This window comes from Gobius niger (genome assembly GCF_951799975.1).
Source record: "Gobius niger genome assembly, chromosome: 6".
Lineage (NCBI taxonomy): Eukaryota > Metazoa > Chordata > Actinopteri > Gobiiformes > Gobiidae > Gobius > Gobius niger.
Window position 1 is genome coordinate 29,577,843 of NC_136857.1, and position 20,295 is coordinate 29,598,137.

Sequence of the window (20,295 nt, forward strand, 5' to 3'; positions counted from 1 at the left end):
CGGTACAAAGTCATCTACAGTTTTGGGCTGGCTCTGAGGAGTCTAGATGGAGCCAAACGGACCGGACACGGGCGACAGGCTCGTCCCGGAGAAGAACGCCTGCGGACACGCCACACATTCAGCTCTGAGGCTTTTCAAATTTGCTATGGAGGTTTATGGCTCTCCAATCACAACCTCTGAAACTGTATTTACTCTATTTGGAGAGAACTCAACACAAAGTAACAGAATTTAAAACTGTCCACATATTTTGGGAGGTTGGAGGAAACAATCCGACTGAAGCTCTTTGAGGAAGTTACTGGCCTGTAAAGCTTAAGGTTAAGGTGCTTTATTTGTCATGATACAAAACTGTACAATGAAATTTGTCCTCTGCATTTGACCCACCCTACCAACGCCGCTGGAACCACCTGTAAGGAGCAGCATCAGCCGCAGAGCAGCGCCCGGGGACTCCTCTCCAGATGTGGAGCCAGGCTGATGGTCAGAATCACCTGGCTGGAGGATCTACCTATTGTAGATATTTTGATATCATTATTAATGAAGACCAGACATTTCAAAGCAGTTTGCCCCCTCTTACTTCAGTAGCTATAGAGGCGCATCTGCACAAACACGAGTATTTTAGCTTTGTTTTGAACACAACACTCCACAAATCACCAATATATCATTTGTTTTGCTGATCACTTTGGGTGCCCCCATCTTTACAGAGTTGAAATGAACAGCTCAAGATGTGAGACAAACGGTTGGTAACCACTGGACACTGACATGGTCGTCTGCACTGTCATTAATACACCACTGTGTGGGTGAAGTGTCTTGCCAAAAGACACAACGCCACTACACCTGAAGGCCCCGACCTTCCATTCATGAGATACCCGTTACTACCATCTGCAGCACATCCAGGTCAAGAAACATCAACACAGCTTTCAGGAGCAGGATGATGGACAGGACCAGGGGCGTGGCTCCAAATCCTGGGCCTGGAAACAAACGATCTCAGCATCTGACGCCCTCACCAGTTCTGCTCGGCCTAACTGTTTGAATTGGTTCAAATATAACATAAAAAAACATACAATAAAAAGAAGCTACATTGCAATGAGGCTCTTCATCTGGTTTTACAAATATTTCTTAAAAATCCAGATAGACGCGCGCGGAGACACGAACGTGCCGTGCGTCGGTGCCATGGTAACGAAAGTGACTATTTAAAGAGCGACTTGACTACAATCTTTCTTTTCACTTCGACCCTCGAGTGGAGATTACACGTGAGGTTTGTATCTTCATTTCTTATTAAGTCCATGTCAATTATTGGTCAAAAACACATTCAAAAGACTTTCTAACACTTTCTAACACTGTTTATGTGGCTGTGCGTGTGTTTTTGCAGATTTACAAACTACAAACTACTGAACGATGGCGCCTTCGCATCTGGAGCTGCGGTTCCCTCTCCTGGGTAAGTATCTTTACAATATACTATTGTATATCAGCAGATATCGCTAAAATAGCTGCAATGTTCGATGTCAGTAACAGTTGTGTCCGTGTGAGGCGATATGGGCCTTTTGCTAAGGCTTAAGCTGATCAAATGGCCACTTTTACATAGTTGGCAACTTTCACTCGACGATTTCTTTTTCGGGCCTGGTTATTCCCTGATAAAAACGGCTTAAATGTATCAGTAGGAGTCCTAAGTTAAACGTTATCAAGGAATTTGTTGGAAAACGAAAGTAGTTTAGTTTCTGGACGTCTTGTTCTGGTCAAAAGTGGTCAAGTTAATGAAATGGTTAGTTTTACAGGTAGCTAATAACTTTCACTCGACGATTACTTTTTTGGGCCTGGTTAATGCCTGATAAAAATGGCTTGAATCTATTAGTAAGGGTCCTAAGTTAAACGCTATGAAGGAATTTGTTGGAAAACTAAAGTAGTTTAGTTTTTGGACGTCTTGTTTTGGTCAAAAGTGGTCAAGTTGATGAACTAGTCAAGTTTACAGCTACTACTTAGTTGGTAACTTTAACTCGATTACTTTTTTTCGGGCCTGGTTAAAACCTGATCAAAATGGCTTAAATTCATAAGTAGGAGTCTTACGTAAAACATTATCAAGGAATTTGTTGGAAAACAAAGGAAGTTTAGTTTCTGGACGTCTTGTTTTGCTCAAAAGTGGTCAAGTTGATGCAATAGTTTATGTTACAGGTAGTTAGCAGCTTTCATCCGATTTCTTTTCGGGCCTGGTTAATACATTTATCAGTAGGAGTCCTCAGTAAAACATTATCAAGGAATTTGTTCAAAAACAAAGAAAGTTTAGTTTAGTTTCTGGGCGTCAAAATTCATGGATGTTTTATGTCAGCTTTCCAGCCCAACATTATAAACTGGCAGATTTGTTTCACAAATGCATTGGCAAGTTTTAAAAAGCTGATCAATATTACATCAATTGACACTTGTGCATTTTTAGGTTTAGATGGCGCTGTCAGGTGTCCTGGGAACTTACGCAAAAGAGATAGAGGTAATATTTAACTTACTTATGGTAATTGTTTTAATTTTCTTTATTCAGAAATAATATGTTCATATTTATTATTTATTATTTTACTCTTAATTAGTTTTGTTTTCACTTGATTTTATTATATCTATTTTTTATTCCTATATACTGTCTGTTGTATTGGATTGAATGAATATGAAGTGGTGAATAGTTCTGACATGTTCCTGTGATGTAATGCTCATGTTTGTGTGTTTCAGACCTTCTGTGGGACGCTCCGGTGGCCGACCTGTGGGCGGACCCGGTGGACGCGGGCGACCCGTGGGAGGACGACATCGATCCGTTTGAGGTAAATGGTTTTCCTTTCTTTTTTCAGCTGGCTTCTGATGAAGAGGAGGAGGAGGAAGACGAGGAAGACCCTGGCGAAGACGAGGAAGACTCTGGCGAAGACGAGGAAGACTCTGGCGAAGAGGAGGAAGACTCTGGCGAAGAGGAGGAAGAATCTGGCGAAGAGGAGGAAGACCCGGACTCTGGCGACAGCAGTCTCTCGGAGGAAGAGGAAGGTGAAGAGGACGACCAGCGCTTTCCTCCAGAAGAGTTTGGGGCTGGCTGTCGGGCCCCTCCTGCTCAAGCTGTGGAGCCGGTGGGTCTTCCCCAGGTCCCTGCCCCACAGCAGCGAGCAGAGAGCCCGTCTCCAGCCTGCAGCGCCCTCGGTCAGCTCTCTCCCCCTGGACCCTCCCGTCCCCTCCTGGATGTGTCTTCAGGCCCTGCTCTGGACTTCCTGCCCCTCGGCAGATCCAAGCGCAGCAGGGACGAAGATGACGAAGACGAGGACAACGACTTCAAGCGCCCGCGTCTTTCCGCCTGAGAAAACGTCACTTCACCCGCTATTTGCTTCCACTACCCCCACGTGCTCCAGGACCCACAGCCGGACATGGACTAAGTTTTAGCCTCCGAGCTCTGGACCTGGAAACTTCATTTCGGCGACTTTTACCACCTTCCTCGTCGCCGCCTTATAACCTGTATATAGTCTTTACTGAGCTGTAGGTGTGTGAGCTTCAAAAACAAAAAGACAAAAAAAAATCTTTCTTTTAGTAGTAATAGTAGTATTTCTGTGTGTGTTAAAAGCAAAAAGACCAAAAAAATCTTTCTTTTAGTAGTAATAGTAGTATTTCTGTGTGTGTTAAATGCAAAAAGACAAAAAAAATCTTTCTTGTTGTTGTAGCTGTGTTTCCAGTTTTCTAAATAATGTAAAGGTAGGTGTGTGTGTTTAAAAAACTATATATTTCCAATATTTCGTCCATTATACTTTTCCGTCTTAGTGGTAGCTGTTTGTGCTTAAAGAGAAAAAGGGTTTGAACTCAGTGCGTTTGCACTTTTCCTACAGTTATAGACGTGCGCCTTAACTAGTTCTACTCTGGGCATAGGAGGGTTAGACAGAGTCGCCCCATAACCCGAGGGTTGCCGGTGCGACTCCTTCACTGTGCGTTTTGTGTAAATATTTCATGTCTATATTGGCCGTGTTTAAACTGAACGTTTGGATCGGGAGGTCTGGGTTTGTTGACGAGCGAGTCGCTGGTCGGACAATCCCGGTTCTCCTGTTGTTGTTATGGGGTAGCAGTGGCTCAGCTGGTAGAGTTTGACCTCTAACTCAAAGGTTGGTGGTTCGATCTCATACTGGCAGTGCACACTGTCATTGTGTCCTTGGGCAAGACACTTGGCCCGCCTTGCCTCCAGTGTGGATGTGTGGGTGGACAGAGTGAATGGGTGAATGGCTGACTGCTGTACTGTAAGGTAAGTGTGTCTTTGGAGACACTGACTGACTGTGATAAACTGTAACACGGAGATTTGGGTTTGTCCATGAACTCATCAGTTTGTGGGACACTCCCTCCTTCCCCGTTTATCTTGTTTTTTAATGTACTGTGTCATAAAAGGATTTGACTGGCCTCTTTGCACTTGATTTTGGTTTGTCAAAAATACATAAACTGTTTTAAAAGGTGTGAAACGTGTAGAGAAAGGGCTTATTATTGTTGATAAAAATAATAGCATAATAACTGCTGCATGGTTTTCATCTAACACTACTATATTAAAGGGAAAAAAGAAGTGTGTTTTCCTTGGTAGGGTGTGTGTGTTTTTGTTTTGTTTGTTTACAGGAAACATGGAGCCGTCCACATCCGGGAGTGAACATGGCACCAGCAGAGGGCGTCCTGACCCAACACCACACCAACACAGCTCCAGAGGGACGTGGGACCTGTGATTTCTCAGGACGACGCTGCTCTTTATAAAAGGTAAATGGTCTGAACTTACAGCATAAAGCGCTTTGCATCAGGGAACCACTCACTCCTTTACACTCTCATTCATGCTCCGATGTGTGCAGGTACCGAGGCAAGGACCCAACCACAGTGTGCACCTGCAGGAGCCGGGATCCCAACCCCTGACCTTCTGATCATGGGACGACCCGCTGTCTTCCTCTCTTGTTGGAAGTGGCAGGTCACTGGAGTGCAGAGTCCACAAAGAGGAGCTCCAGCTGAGGTGAGACGGTGCTGCAGCGGTGCCTTCTGACTGTGCAGCGCCATGGAGCACTTAGAGCAGTGATCAATAAACTGACAGAAACATGGTGGATTTGTGTTGTCTTTTTTTATTCACAGTTTATTTAGAAAATAATGGGAAGTTTGAATAATTGACCTTTGTTGTGAGTGCAGAGAGGCTGCCCAAATGAGGGACAGGGGAGTTTTGTGTTTTTTTCTTCAGCTGCACCACTGTTGAATCTCTCTCATCGAGTAGTTTAAAATAGTTTGTGTGACGGCCCTAACAGGTCAAATAGTTGTGAGTCATTTAGACGAGATCCTTTTTGTTTTTGGCAAATCCAGTGATTCCTAGACACTAGGGCTTTTTCAGACGGTACAAAGTCATCTACAGTTTTGGGCTGGCTCTGAGGAGTCTAGATGGAACCAAACGGACCGGACACGGGCGACAGGCTCGTCCCGGAGAAGAACGCCTGCGGACACGCCACACATTCAGCTCTGAGGCTTTTCAAATGTGCTATGGAGGTTTATGGCTCTCCAATCACAACCTCTGAAACTGTATTTACTCTATTTGGAGAGAACTCAACACAAAGTAACAGAATTTAAAACTGTCCACATATTTTGGGAGGTTGGAGGAAACAATCCGACTGAAGCTCTTTGAGGAAGTTACTGGCCTGTAAAGCTTAAGGTTAAGGTGCTTTATTTGTCATGATACAAAACTGTACAATGAAATTTGTCCTCTGCATTTGACCCACCCTACCAACGCCGCTGGAACCACCTGTAAGGAGCAGCATCAGCCGCAGAGCCGGGGACTCCTCTCCAGATGTGGAGCCAGGCTGATGGTCAGAATCACCTGGCTGGAGGATCTACCTATTGTAGATATTTTTATATCATTATTAATGAAGACCAGACATTTCAAAGCAGTTTGCCCCCTCTTACTTCAGTAGCTATAGAGGCGCATCTGCACAAACTGAGAGTATTTTAGCTTTGTTTTGAACACAACACTCCACAAATCACCAATATATCATTTGTTTTGCTGATCTTGGCTCTAAAGTTTGTAATAGTTTAAAAACCGAACCAGCACAAACAAAGCGTTTTACAGCACAACACAGCACAAACGTAGACTTTTGAGATATTTGTCATTTTAATTTGAGTATGATGGGGGCCAGGTCCACTCTAATGTTACAAACTGCTCAGCTTCTCGCCTTAGTAACAGCCATAGCAACGGACCTCCTCCTCGTGCTTGGCAGAAACAGGCACGTGCGCAGTGCTGCTGCTCTTGAACACTGCTCTGTTTATTTCGTATATCAAAGCCGTTTTTTGGGGAGGTATTATTCTCCAAAGTCACAATATATGTTGTTTACGTACATGTCTAAATATACAGCTGTCTTCGTGAATGCACCTTGGAATATACATTTGCATGGCGGGGATAAGAGCACGTGCACAGCTGGACTGAGACGAAGATGATGCGCGGACCTTCGTCAACTTCACGAAGGTGGATAGACAGAGTAGATATGTTTTAAAGCATTGAAAGAGGCATTGTAGTAGCTGCAGGAGCTAGCATGCAGACCCATCATCCACTCTGTATAGATAACTCTGATTTTGCTTTTTATTTAATTTTTGACTTCATGCCCATCATGTTGATGTGACTGCAGGGACCTGCCAAGACTGGATCCGGCTGTTTTCCAAGAGCAGTTGCACAAAATCTACTCCAGGTATGCAGTTGTTGCTTTGCGTTGTGTTAATTCATTGTTGCTGTGGCAGTAAAAGTTGGCACGTCCAGATTTGCACATTTGAGTGTCATACCAGTTGTGTCCAGCCGGGGCGCTGTTCGTGACCGTTGTTTCCTCGTCGAGCAGGAGTGAGAGGAGCGTGGCTAGCTGTTTGCCTGCTCGTCTGGCAAAGTTAAGAGCGAAATTCCGCCTGAATATGAGCATATTTTTTGTTCTTTAAGCGACATTTTCATACGACGGTGCAGAGAAGGTAAGTTAGGAGCGTATCTGCTTGACTCTGTTTGAAAATGCCAATGTTTATGTTGGTAACTTCTGCAGCAGCAGCATGCTAGCTAACAGCTGAACTTCTTTGTGAGCAGTTGCACAAGTGGATGTCCTTTTTATTTATTTATTTATTTCAATGTGCACTGTCTGAGTTCTCTCTGGTTCATGCTTCTCATTGGGCGTTATTTATTTTTTAGGTTTACTTGTTACCAGCGTAGTCATGATAGTCATAGTTCCGACATAGATTTTACTTTTCAACTTAATTCTGTAACTCTCACAATGTGTTATGGTTTTGATCCAAAGGCTGATAATTATGTTAAAAACGATCAATCTGCGCGTGTTATTCCGTTTCACTTCTGCATCGAAGAAGTGTGGGGCAGCGACGTTGTCCAAACGGGCCCTAGGGGTCAAATCCAGCCCGTGCACTGGACTTTTCTACTGATCCAAAGACTGGCTTCCATCCCCATGTGATCCAAAAGCTTTATTGACAAAAATGTAGGGATTCTTATTTTACGCATTCGCACGTTCACAGAAAAGTTCGTCCTCATTGCTTGGACTGTTATGGCTAACTTTCTTTGTGCTCATAACTGTTCGACAGGACATGAAAGAGGGCGAAGAGCGGGGAGAGACATTCAGCAAACTGTCAGGGGCGGGACTCGAACCCATGACGCTGAAAACAGAATAGAGATCTGCCACATGCGCAGCACTAAACTACAGGGGTCGGGAATATAATGTCATATCGCTGAGTATTATGGGATTAGCAGCATTTATAAACTAATGGAGATTTAAAAGTTAAAATACTGGAGTTATTGTTCACATAACAACACCTGGACACCACAGTGTGTTAGATGTTTTTACCAGCAGTAACTCAGCAGCTAGCAGTTTTTCCACGGCTTTTTTCTCCACTTTTTATACTGTTTTTAGCTAATGTTAGTCAATGGAAATGTATGCTAGCAGCTGCAAATATGGCCGATCTCCATGGTAACTGGAATTTCCTGAACTCGTGCTGTAAGCGATTATCCACGAGCAGCACATTGCCTTTCACATAGTGTTTTAAAGGGGGTGTATTTAGGCAAAATCAACTTTTTAGAGGTTTTTGACTCACGAGTTTGCGCATCTTTGAGCAGTCTGTGAATCTTCTCCAGTGACGGTTGTTAGCATCGCAGCAACAGTTGCCATAAAGCTTCTGATTTCCTCACCTCTCAATCTTTTGCGACACTTACCATAGCTTCGTAAAATCAGGTGTGAAGCGGTGCGGCTTACTGGGAGAAATTCAGGAAGTGATTCTACTGGATATTTTGTTTGATAAAAATGAATGATGTAAAAAAATGTCTTTAGGTTATTACCAAATACCTGCAAAACAACAATACTCCAGTGGCTAACTCTAATGGAACGAACTTGACGTTCAACATTCCATCCACGGAGCCTGTTGAATTTTGCTTTGTCCACCATGGGCATAAAAATAAAAAAAAAGCTATTGTATATTTAGTGTCAGCAGATATTAAAATGTTTTTTTATTAAATAATCAGTCTTGACTTTAAAGGAATAGGCCAGTGTTTTTACGCATTGAGACATGTTCTTACCTTAGCTTATACGAGTTGATGTGTTACTGTCTGGTCTTTGTGCGTGCGCTCAGTCACGCAAATGTTGTTGCATTTAGCCGCTCCCAGTAAAGGAATAGCTCCAAACTGGGGTGAGTTTGAAGCTACCAGGCTGTTCCAGGTTTTTCCTATTTAAATACAGTTAAGTGAGCCTTTACATGATCCAAGTCCAGTTTAAGATCATGGAAAAATGCTAAGAACATTTGTGTGACGAGACCAAACAGGTACACATCAACTCGTATAAGCTAAGGCAGAAACATAATCTCAATATGTAAAAATGGTGGCCTTTTCCTTTAAATCCATAGTCTTTATTGGCTGTATTAAAACATGTAAATAAAAAAAAACAGCATCGCACACTCAAGTAGCTGATGTTCAGTTTTTAATCAAGGATGATAACGTTTCGGCATAGCGTTCATCAGATCATTCTTTTTTCTTCTTTGAACCACAGTGTCTGTGGAGTGGACCAGCCCAGGTGGCTTAGATCTTCTCTTTGGAGAATTGATTAAAAATTGTCCATCGGCGATGCTGTTTTTTTGATTTATGAAGATTTTCCTCAACATCTGCACGTCTGAGAGAACTTCTGGTGTGCGTTGCTTCTGTTTTCTCTGTATTAAAACATGTAACACTAGTTGATAAAACTAAAGACTTCTGTGTTTCAAGCATGGATCAAGATGAGGATAGCAACCAAGACAGCGACTCTGAGCCTGTAGATAAAAAACTCAAGTGGACCCCAGAAGAGGTATGTTTCAAATACAGCGCAACTGTGATGTTTAACTGGACGTAGAGCTCTAATGTCTACAGTGTGTCCAACAAACTAAGATGGTTTCAGATGGCATTGTATTGACTTCCCTGATATATTTACCTATAATATAGAAGCAGATTAAATGTATTGTCAATATGCAAGTGTGCATTTGGTTAGAAACAATAAAAAAATCTCAACTGTGACCCAGAAACGATTCAAAAGAAATGTAGTAAATGGATGGATAAAAGTTTTCTATATCCCTAATGCCGCCATGTTTTAGTGCTTAATAAAGTTGATTCCACAGTCCGTGACTAACTGGCATTAACATTCAGTCGAGCAATTTGTGATTGTTATTTTTTCTTTCTATTTAGGATGAAACCCTCAAAATTCTCGTGGAAAACTTTGGGAAAAATCATTGGGAAAAAATATCAAGTTTATTACCTGTAAGTTCAGTGAGACAGTGATGCACTAGATTTTTTTTTTTTTACTAAACAAGGTTTGTATTTTTTACCAGGGCCGATCCGAAGCACAGTGCATGGCCCGATGGAACAAATCCCTGGATCCTGTTAAAGTCAAAGGTTTCTGGACTGCAGAGGAAGACCAGCAGGTGGGCAGCAGCAGTCACGGCTCAGACTTAGCTGTTTAGAAGATATGTTAACAGACTTCTTATTACCGACTTATTACATGTTTGAGTCTTACTCCTTAAAACCCAGACCTACACTCTCCCACACTGTTATTATTGTGGACAGATCATCGACCTGGTGGCTACGCACGGGACCAAATGTTGGAGTGTTATTGCCGAGCACCTGACCGGGCGTGTGGGGAAGCAGTGCCGCGAGCGCTGGGTGAACCACCTGGACCCTGTGGTGCACAAGGGCAGCTGGACCAAAGGGGAGGACCTGATCATCTATAAGGCCCACTCCATGATGGGCAACCGCTGGGCCGAGATCGCTCGGCTGCTCCCGGGAAGGTCAGTCTCGTGCTTAAACATGCAGGGGTTGAATACAGGCACTGGCTTTAGGCAAAAGGCAGTGATCGAGAGCACTTAGGTGGAGGATTGGCATTGTACTGGCACTTAAAGCTACAGCGCGTAACATTTAACCCAATAAATAGAATCAAATAAGTGGATTATTATTATTATTTTATTACAGATATTTTGCTCATTCAACTCCCTAAGAAATGCTTGGTTCTAACATTTTCCACAGTGAGTTATTTCTGTTTTTGTTCTTTCACTAGGACAGACAATGCAGTGAAAAACCATTGGAACGGCACTATCAAACGCCAGGCAGAGCAAGGGCTGTTCAAAAAAGAGGCAGAGCACTTCAAGCTGGACATCCGGAAGCTCGAGGCAGAGGTACTGTTTAATCCTACTCACCTACCCACAGATAAACGGATTGCATGTTGCAGAGTAGCACTTTTGTAGCACACTGCCTTCCACATGTAAGATGAGATTAATCACAACCAACTGAAATGTTTTTAATATAATGTAATGGGCAAAGCACAAAGGCTGCAATTATTTAGATGAAATAATGTCCTCTCCAAACTGTCACATACACATACAGTATAAGATAGTCTCCTAATTAGAGTGTGGACCGATATATATCGGCCGGCTGATATATCAGGCCGATATTTGGGGATTTTACAATATTGTGTTTTTTGCATTGGAAAATGAGCGGTCCCACAACTTCCTTGGCCTCAGGGGAACAGAGAAACATTGCAATGAAAATTGGTTAGCGACAAGTTTATTAAACACAAGTTATACCAATTATACCTCAGAATGTGGACCTGCTGAATGTCATTTTGAAGCACAGAACCTGGAGAATTAAATCTTTGAGTTAGTTTTAACCTCCTTTGATCACCTCGCAAAATGCTGCGGCTAGCAACAGTATGCTGCGGCTAGCAACAGTATGCTTCGGCTAGCAACAGTATGCTTTGGCTAGCAACAGTATGCTTCGGCTAGCAACAGTATGCTTCGGCTAGCAACAGTATGCTTTGGCTAGCAACAGTATGCTGCGGCTAGCAACAGTACGCTAAAGCTGGCAACAGTATGCTTCGGCTAGCAACAGTATGCTAAAGCTGGCAACAGTACGCTAAAGCTGGCAACAGTATGCTAAAGCTAGCGGCAGCATGCTAAAGCTAGAGGCAACTAATCAAAGCAGGGACAGAAACTTTGACTGAATCACCTAAAGTAATAAAATAAAATACATGGCCTCTGCTGGAATTGCCCAAGTATTTGTTTTTACAGGATTATTGACCAGGCAATTGGAAAAATTGAAAATGGACTTTTGTCTTACAGGTTGAATTCCAAAGTGATGTTGTTTTGGACACAGAACCTGTCACACCCAAAGTGAGTCGCACTTTTTTGTTGTCCGCTTTTCACCTTTCACCTCATGACACTATTTATTTATTTATCCCAAAATTATTATTATCATAATATTAGGTTTCACAATAAACATCTGGTGTTCCATCTATTTGAGAGTGAACCATTTTATGCAAGCAAAGCCTAAAACAAAAACGCATTGGAACTTAGAAATGTGCTAAAGTTCAGTTTGAACCACAATTCTCCTCATTTTAGTCTTGTTGTTTCATTGAAGCGTTGCCTGTTCCTCCAGATAAAGAGGGAAACGCAGCCTAAACCAGTCGTGACGCAGAGAGCCAAGCCCAAACCTTCAGTCCCTCCTTCAAACGCTGTCACCTCCAGGAGTAAGCAACCGGCCAGAGGTTCCCTGTCTGGCTCTAATCCCAGTTCTAGACCCAGTCCCAGTACGTCACCGGGTACGGCCTCTCCAGCAGCAGCAGCAGCAGCAGTGGCCGATCAGAAAAAACTGGAGGAGGCCGCGCTGAAGATGATCGCCGAGGACATGCTTCCTCTGAGGTGAGCTTTGTCTCAGTTTAGGGTATCTTTTAGTTAAACGATTGTTCAGCCCTATTTCACACAGTTGTCAATGTAAAGACCTCTGCTAATTTTCTCCCATAACATCATAGTTTTAATGTCAGGGTAAAAAAGACTGAACTTACTCTTCGCTTATTTTATGACGTTTTGTTGCTAGCGAGATGTCCAGGAAGTAACTACAACATCGCACCACAATGGCCTTTTCCCCACGCTATTCATTCAGAAACATTGACATATTTTAGTGTAGCAAAAAGCGACCGTTATTACATGACGCTGTAATCCAAATATGGCCATTTCCTTTTTGGGAGACAGTCGCGGCTAAACACGTGAGAAATGTACAGGCGCACAAGTCACAAAACTTAAGGGCCCGTGGACTTGACAGGCTGGCAATTAAATAGAAAAAAATACTGACATATTGAGCTTTCAACCCCAAAAACAAGGCAAAATTTTAATTTTTATGATATATTAACGCTCCTACGAAAACTAATCAAGGCTGGGTCAGAATCTATGATAGAAATGCCTAAAGAAGTTTAAAGGTATTATGCTTTTTTCAATCACATATCACCAGTCTATATCACACTACAATGATGACCAAACCTTCTGTTGGTCTGTAAATGCAGTAAATTAGAATAACTGCCTTGTATAAAATTGCTCTCTCAAAATGGCTGTAGCGAATGTCTTGAAATAGGCCTCTGTCTCTTTAAGAACCTCTGACTCTTTCCGACACGCCCCCTCCACACGCTGTCTGTGGCATCAGTGGGGAGGGGGTTCTGCTGAGGAGCAGTGGTTGGTTACTCGGCTGGTGACGAAAGCTCGGAGGCGTCTCCAGGAGGTGGGGGCGTTCCTAGGAGGACTCAGGCAAACATATTCCTAAAATGGCCGCCATCAGAGTTTTTACAGATTACTCAAGATTACGTGAATGTGCCAAGGCAACACTTCAGGCATGTTTTTAATGAGGGAATGACATAATAACATGATGTAAAGCTTGAAAAAATCGATTTTGCATAATACCCCCCCTTTAATAAAATAAAATAACCACTGCTTAAGTGTTTGTATTGTAGTTTAAGAAGTAACTGATCTAACATATTTGTAGTGATCAGCTCACTTTATGTGAGTTGTATATACAGTATTAAAGGCCCTATACCTGATTTTTTTTTATTGCAAACAATGAAAGGGGAAGCCACTAAATTAAAATGTTAGTTGTGGTCCAAACTCATTCATAACTTCCCTAATATATCTGGAGCATCCACATTCTTTACAGGGACAAGTTCATAGGGACATTTCACAACTTGCTGGGTCACTTTCACAAAAATCCTACAAAAATAGCCTGAAAGTTCATAAAAATGCTACAAATGTTTTATCATTTGATCACGTTGTTTTTCCCTCAAATGTTTGAGTTCACAATATCCAAAAGGAAGATACAATAAATTTCATTCCATTTCTAGAAGTAAAATCCAGTATAGCTCCTTTAATGTAACCTAAAGCCGATCATATAATTAGTGTTGAAAAGTCCAGTGATCCTTGTTAAATGTTTTGTGTTATGTTTAGATATCATTGATAATTGATCTGTAACATGACAATAAAATACTTTATTGATCTTACAATGGAGAAGAGTCAGTTAAAATGTTCACTCAGAGAAAGCCACTTTTAAGAAAGTATCTTGGTATTGGTATCGGTACATCTCTAAACAAAATAAAACCTATAGCAATTTAGGCCATTTTTTTCGTACATGTTTTGTTCTTAGTAAAGTGGGTTGACTGTGTTCCGGTCTGGCGTTTAGCTTCGTGGACGGCCCTGGATTCCGCTCGTTCATGAGCACGATGTGCCCCGAGTACAGCCGACTGTCCCAGCGAGCCGTGGGCCTGCGCCTGTACGAGGAGGTGGAGAGGACGTACAAGCCCCAGCTGATCCGGGACCTGAAGGCCAGCCTGGCTCAGTCCCGGGACGGGGAGGGGGTCATCAACGTGTCTGTGGACTTGTGGGTGGGCTCCGGCTCCACACCCCCAGACGTGCCCATGGTCATCGTACAGCTGCACTTCATCAGCGAGTCCTGGCAGGTACAGAGATAGAGTTTGAGTGTTTTGGACTTCACGAAAGTATCTGTGGAGTCATGGATGTAGTCTCATTATTACTTTTAGTCAGCAAAAATGTGACTTTGACATATTTTAGTTGGCAGAATATGTGAAGTGAAGTTGTAACTTCAACACAGACTAAACAAGGACTGAGTTCAGAAAAGATCAAGACAAAGATCCACTAGAGATGGGCTAAAGAGACGCTACAAGGTCTATTTAAGGAGTTGTCAGAAAAATATTGTTCTCCATTACATGGACTCGTTGCATTCTCTTTCTCAGAAGGAAACGACGCTTGATCATTCTTAAGTCACACACAATAATAAGCTGCTTCCGGGTCCAAACTGTTGAGAGCTCCATAGATAAATACGATAAAACACAAATCTCCTGCTGAAATAACAGCAAAACCTGTTTACACCTAATTCGAATAATATAGCTCATCAAATAGCCTTCATTGTGTGTGGAAAAAACAATTTGATAATTAATGTCAGAAAAGACTTAAGAAAATTCTGAGTAAAAGTAATATTTCTGTGTGATCAGATGTTTTTAACGAGCCTTGTAGTCGGCTCTACAGCAGGTCAAAATCAGCTAAATCCCGTTACAGTGAGTTGGGCTGGAGTGAAGTGATGACATCATCACTTAACAAACGTATTCGTGAACTTGTCCATCACTCAAACGAAGAGGCCCCAAGCCAGAAAAAAGAAACTCAGTGGTTAGGTTACTGTAGCTAAAACCTAAATATTGATGCGATAAAGGTTAATCAATCCCCAGGTGCGGCGTCCCATCGTGGCCTTTCGACCTCTGGGCCTGAAGGGCCTGAAGGACCTGAGCTCCTCGCTGTCCCGCGAAGTGGAGGCGGTGCTGCTGAGCTACGGCATCTTCCCCCACCGCATCGGCTACGTCCTGACCAGCGACGCCAAACAGGCCCTGGCCGCCAACAGGTTCTTCTGCGACTACAAGGTGAGCAGCTTAGGAGAGCATGTTCTCGGAGCTTCCTGGCTCCATTCTTAAGCACTTTGTGGTTTCCCGTAGATGACGCTGAACAGAGCAGAGGCTGAGGGGGAGGAGATAGTCTCGTTCCTGTCGGACCAGCTCTCAGAGGAGGACTGTCCCTTCTCCGAGATTCAGATGGGCTCCGGGCTGCGCTGTGTGGGCCACACGCTCCAGCGCGTCATAAAGGAGGCCCTCAAGGACTCCCGAGTGGTGGAGAACCTGCTCTCTCAGCTCCATAACGTGGTGGCCTTCTTCAGGAGCAAGCCCTACTGGAGCGAGGTCAGGGAACACAAGATTACATGAAGAAAGTTGTAATTTACATCTTTACGATAATCTTAAAATACAAACATGTGATAGCACACGGTGATATGTTTCTGCTGTTTCCTGACTTAAACTGATCCATTTAGGATTTGATACAAAATTATCACTAAGAAATGCCTTTATAGTCGCTTTAAACAACATTGAGTGTGGGCTGTCACACAAATATTTCATAATAGACATACAATGTGCTGTGTCACTTTCTTGCTACTGATTGGCAGTTTTTAATGGCATAAACTAACTCAGCGAGGCTTCCTGGTGTTCCCAAAAGTCTCCCATCCAAGTACCAACCAGGCCCTTCCTGCTTAGCTTCCCAGAACTGAACCATGTTTCAATGTTTTTAAAAAACACAACCCGAAACTAGCTAATGTCTGTCAACAATATTCAGGCCAGACCCACATTAACATTCCAGAGCCATTAGCGTTAACTTGATATCAATTTCATTTAAACTGTTTGACAAACAAATTGTGACTGGCTAAATCAATTTTTTTTAAATGTCCAATTGTCCATGCTGCTTTACTCTTGTGTTCTTCTGCACAATTATTTAAATCCATGTTTTTATTTAGTCTTCTATAGCTCGAATCACTTTTTTTTGTGTGCACCAAATCCTTTGTAGCACTGAAGAAGCCTTTTAGCACTAAACATGTTTAGATAGACTGATTGCTGCAAAGAATGGCTCTGATTTAATGTCAAGAAAATCCAGAGTAAAAGTAATATTTCTGTGTGATCAGATGTTTAAAAAGAGTCTTGTAGTCGGCTCTACAGCAGGTTAAAATCAGCTAAGTTTGGGCATCTGTGCTGAGACTGCTGCCCCCGCGACCCAGCCCCGGATAAAGCGGAAGAAAATGGAATGGAATTATTAATCGTCTTGTAGTCGGATCTACAGCAGGTTAAAATCAGCTAAATCCCATTATAGTGAGTTGGGCTGAAGCTCTGTTTACCCGGAAGTAGACTGAGGGTCTTGCTCAGGGAAACTGGCTGGAGCAGGATTAGAACCATCAACCCTTTTACAGCCGCGCTCATTATAGTACATTTGTCCCTTAGTGGTACTCGGACACCTTCACCCTTTTGTCTGACCAAATGTTTCCTCTTCCATAATCACTAGTACATAGAGTAATGAGAAGTGCCCTGTGCTGTGCAGAGGCTGATGAAGGAGTGCGGCGCCCTCTTGTGGCCTCCTCCCAGCAGCTGTCGGTGGAACTCCATGCTGATGTCATTACGGCGGATGGTTCAGGAGTCCACCTGGAGCAGTGTGATGACAGTCCTGGCCCAAGCCCGATCTGAGGCCCCGGACTCGGCCAGCATCCCGCCCCTCGTCATTGTCAAACGGGAGCAAGTGCTGGACCTCCTGGGACTGTTGGGGCCCTTCGAGTCAGCCTTACAGGTACAACATATTCTTCAAGTGGACTCATGCAGAATGATACAGACGGCAACGTGTCAGTTGCAAACGGTAGCATACGTAGCATGAAGCTAGCTTGGCTTCCTGGTTAGCTTTCTCCGTTTTGGTAAAGCCGAGGACGTTTCGCTTCTAGATCCTCAACTTTACCAAACCTAGTCCAGTCGATGATTTACCTTTTTTTTTTTTTTACGATGGATACTCCCTGGATGAATGAGAGCCTTCACAAACAGCTTACTTATTAATTATCTAGGCTCTACTTGTGGCCTCCTCCCAGCAGCTGTTGGGAGAGAATTCCATATGTAATGTATCTTCCCGTCTAGTTTTGGTTGAGTGATGTTTTAAGAGATTTTTTCTTTTTCTTTGGTGACTGGAGCTTATAGCCTATAGACCAGAGTAATGCCTCATTTGAAAGCTAAGACCTACCAACTGAATTATAATTATTGTTTCCTGTGTCTTCATCCTTATTTACATCTCGTTTTTGTTGCTATTTTGACGCTTTTTTCAAGAAGCTTTTAGATTTGGTTAAAGTTGAACTGGAGCAACTTTGCTGGGTTAAGACGGGGGTTAAGAGGTTAAAGTAGTTGTAGAGTAATGAGAAGAGTGAAAGAGTAGTTGTTTTCCCAATTCAGGCAGCGTCAAATGTGAACAATGATATCGTCTGTATCTATAGAGATATTAACTCTACCTTCTCCAAATTGCTCTAACTCTTAATATTGAATAAAATATGTTTTAAAACTACAATGCCTGTTTGCTTTGGATAATAAAATAAAAACATTTAAATATGTCAAACTCTTAGGTCTCAATAGATTTGCTACTAATTTCTAAATGTTTTTTTTTTAACCCAGACTCTACAAGGTAACGGCGTATCCATCAGCTGCATCATCCCCACGCTGGTGCAGCTGGATAAAAGCCTCTCGGGCCGTGAGACCAGCTACGGCCCCTTCAGTAAGGCCCTGCGGACTGGACTGCGAACACACTGCCAGAGCCTGCTCCACCACAAAGACCTGGTGCTGGCCACGGTGCTGGACCACAGGGTCAAACTGAAGGTACGACCACAGCTGTACAACACTAGCGCGACATGTTGTCAACTTTGGTAATGTAATGATTCCATTCCAGATTAAAAATACTATAAAATATATACTGTGCTCTTAGTGGCTCATATAAGACTACAATCACATCTCATCAGCGTGGGTTGCCTTGGATACAAGTACAAATCTGTGGCCATTGATTGGATGAGGGAGAATCTTTACAAGTAGAAAGAAGTATAGATTGAAACAAAAAAACGAAACAAAACATCTTTGTAATTAATATGTCATCAAAATACAATCATACATTTAAACCTGGCTCAATAATTATTTAGTTTTTGTCACAATTTTGGCTATTTGTGTGACAACTGTTTGTCATTTTCAGCCGTTTAGTGACACCACAGAGGAGCAGACGGACTACATCGCTCCGCCATCAAAGTCCGAGGCCACCGCCATCATTGAAGCAGCACTGACTCTTCTCCAGTCTCCCACGAGTTCTGCTTCAGAGGAGAACGGAGACGGTCCCAGCCCTGCCCCCAGTGCCCCGGAGGAGGAGACAACCACTCAACCACCATCCAGTGAAGATCTTGCCGCGGACAATGAACTGAAGCGGAAGTCGCCCCCCTGCACACTGCCCCAGCCGCCCGAGAAGTCCCTGAAAGTGTCCGAGCTGGAGGGGTATCTGTCGGAGCGGTCCCACGTCGGCGGCTCCTGTGCGGTGTTTTGGAGATCGGCGCAGCGCTTCCCTGGGCTGCAAAGCTTGGCCCGGAGACTGCTCTCTGTACCCGTGACCACAGGGGGCTTCGACAGACTCTACCCCATGTCCACGTGCATCATACGGGCCAGACGCAACAGACTGCCCGCTCACACCACAGAGAGGCTACTCCTGTACAAGGACTCTTCCAAGACTAATGCCAGCAAGAAGCCCAGTAAGGTTTGATTTAAGCAGCGGAAACTCTTTTTTTTTCTACCAGTAGTTCAGTGAAATGACTTTGCCTCCTATACTTTTCGACATTTGGAGAAAAAAAAGAAACTACTACAGACACTGCAACAAGGCATGCTAGGGGGCATGGCCTTGCGAAGGGGAAGGAAGTCTGTTATGGAAATCATTATTTCACTCTTTTTAGGAGGACTATAAACATATTTAGCACACACAAATAAAGGTGAGTCCTAATCAGGTCCATTGACAGCAGATTGTCCAGTAGAAGTGAAAAACTGGCACTCTATTATGGCTGTTAGCATGTAGCATAAAGCTAACGTTAGTATTATGGTTAACATTCCCAATTCCCAGAACCACTTTGTTCCTCTCCATGTCTCTGTGTTTGCATTTGATAGAAAATACATCCATTAAAATGTGGAGCAATCAGTGAAAGAGTAGTTCTTTTCCCCTTTTGTTTTCCCTCTGGCTGTTTTGCATATGACCATTAGTGGACATTTCCAAAGATGCTCTCTGCGTCCATGAACTATTTTAGCGAAACAACAAAATGTCTCGACAAGTATGGACTAAATGTGTTTAAGAGCAGTACTTCCTTCATCCTGATTGAAACATTTTTCTTTCTTTACTCAAACGCCACAAAGTTTGTAAACCCCATGTAGTTTCTCTGTTCTGATTCGAAGGGCTTATTTCAATATTTTGTAAATGTATTATTTTGAGAGTTTTGATATTGAGATAATATTGTTAATAAATTACACACAATTTTAAAAGTCTGTTTTGTATTAGCGACTGACGTCTCTAATATTTGGAACATTAACCTACGGACAAAGCGTTACAATGGCGCTTGCAAGCGGTTTGACATGCAAGAATGGAATGTATGCTTCCCACAATGTCACCTCCCAAGAGATCCTCAGTGCTTTCAAGGTGTATATCGGCGCTTTAAATCTACCCGAGACACCACACGAGTCCAAAAAGACTGAGGAGGACCCTGCTGTCATGCAGTTTCATTCATAAACTGAATGAAGCAGCGGCAGCCGTCTGAATCTATGAGGGTGCCAGAAGTGCCAGTAGGAGGCAGCATTACGCAAACCCACCGACCTTACAGCATTGGAAACTACTCGATGAAGAAGTCACGTGACCCCGTGCTTCCTCATATCGGCAAGTCCAATCATCTGCGCATGCTTATTTAAAAACAATATTTACATGATTACCAACTAGCCCATGGGCACAACCATAGAAATGAAAACCATGAGTGTAATTCAGCATTCTAAAAAGTGCTTCTGTTTTAAAAGATTCGAACGTGCTAACGGTTAGCTTGGTGCTATGATGGCGTAGCTCCGCCTCTCGCCTGCGGCA

At 43.1% G+C, this 20,295-nt stretch overlaps 1 protein-coding gene across 3 annotated transcripts; it reads left to right on the forward strand.

Annotated features, from left to right (window-relative positions):
* The first annotated feature begins 6,283 nt into the window (after positions 1–6,283).
* Positions 6,284–19,126, forward strand: mybl2a (v-myb avian myeloblastosis viral oncogene homolog-like 2a). Of its 3 annotated transcripts, none has more exons than XM_079558773.1 (15): positions 6,284–6,463; positions 6,624–6,683; positions 9,227–9,305; positions 9,680–9,751; positions 9,823–9,915; positions 10,058–10,278; positions 10,545–10,662; positions 11,605–11,655; positions 11,921–12,183; positions 13,982–14,258; positions 15,042–15,230; positions 15,303–15,542; positions 16,723–16,965; positions 17,826–18,026; positions 18,391–19,126. In XM_079558773.1, exons 1-15 carry the CDS (start codon positions 6,432–6,434, stop codon positions 18,943–18,945), a joined length of 2,694 nt encoding a protein of 897 aa, XP_079414899.1. In that variant the 5' UTR covers positions 6,284–6,431; the 3' UTR covers positions 18,946–19,126. The 3 variants fall into 3 exon arrangements, with proteins under 3 accessions (XP_079414899.1, XP_079414900.1, XP_079414901.1); XM_079558774.1 differs by having other exon boundaries at positions 10,112–10,278; XM_079558775.1 differs by lacking the exons at positions 6,284–6,463; positions 6,624–6,683 and adding an exon at positions 6,757–6,951.
* The last annotated feature ends 1,169 nt before the right edge of the window (positions 19,127–20,295 follow it).